The following is a 577-nucleotide window of genomic DNA, read 5'->3' as shown; positions in this document are numbered from 1 at the left end:
TCAGTTCTAGTTCAGTTCTAGTTCAGTTCTAGTTCAGTTCTAGTTCAGTTCTAGTTCAGTTCTAGTTCAGTTCTAGTTCAGTTCTAGCTCAGTTTTAGTTCAGTTTTATGTTAGTTTTAGTTCAGTTCTATGTTAGTTTTAGTTCAGTTCTATGTTAGTTTTAGTTAATTTCTGTCTCAGTTATTGTCAGTTTTTCCTTAGATCTAGTTAGGATTTGAAAGCAAATGAGTTGAAGTTTAACTTACCTTACAACCCTCACATGTAAATGCCCCAAAATGAAATCCTGCTGCAGGTTCCCCACAAACCTTGCAAGTTTGGTTCATCTAAAATACAAGTTAAAAGAAAATAATGTTAGTAAAATTACTTAATAAATTTAATTAAATCATAAAAACACTTAAGTTTGAGTATTTATAATAAATTTTGCAAAAAAATTTATTAAGATTTTAATAAAAAAATCAATTTAAAAGCAACAAATCTTTTAAAGTATAAAAAATGCAACAATATTCAACAGCCAGCAGCTAAATTCACACGCATGATGATAATGGAAGAGATTTATAAAGCATAGAAAAAAAAGGAA

General features: G+C 28.1%; 1 protein-coding gene across 1 annotated transcript in view; it reads right to left on the bottom strand.

The window, feature by feature from the left end:
- LOC111676398 (knirps-related protein) overlaps positions 1 to 330 on the bottom strand; it is a 10,170-nt gene extending 9,840 nt beyond the window's left edge. The window contains exon 1 of the mRNA XM_023437316.2: positions 246 to 330. Coding sequence (XP_023293084.2) covers positions 246 to 323 — 78 coding nt within the window. The 5' untranslated portion in view covers positions 324 to 330. The remainder of the gene's footprint in view (positions 1 to 245) is intronic.
- Positions 331 to 577: the final 247 nt, after the last annotated feature.

This window comes from Lucilia cuprina, chromosome 5, assembly GCF_022045245.1.
Source record: "Lucilia cuprina isolate Lc7/37 chromosome 5, ASM2204524v1, whole genome shotgun sequence".
Classification (NCBI taxonomy): Eukaryota; Metazoa; Arthropoda; class Insecta; order Diptera; family Calliphoridae; genus Lucilia; species Lucilia cuprina.
This window is presented reverse-complemented; position numbering and strand designations above follow the sequence as displayed.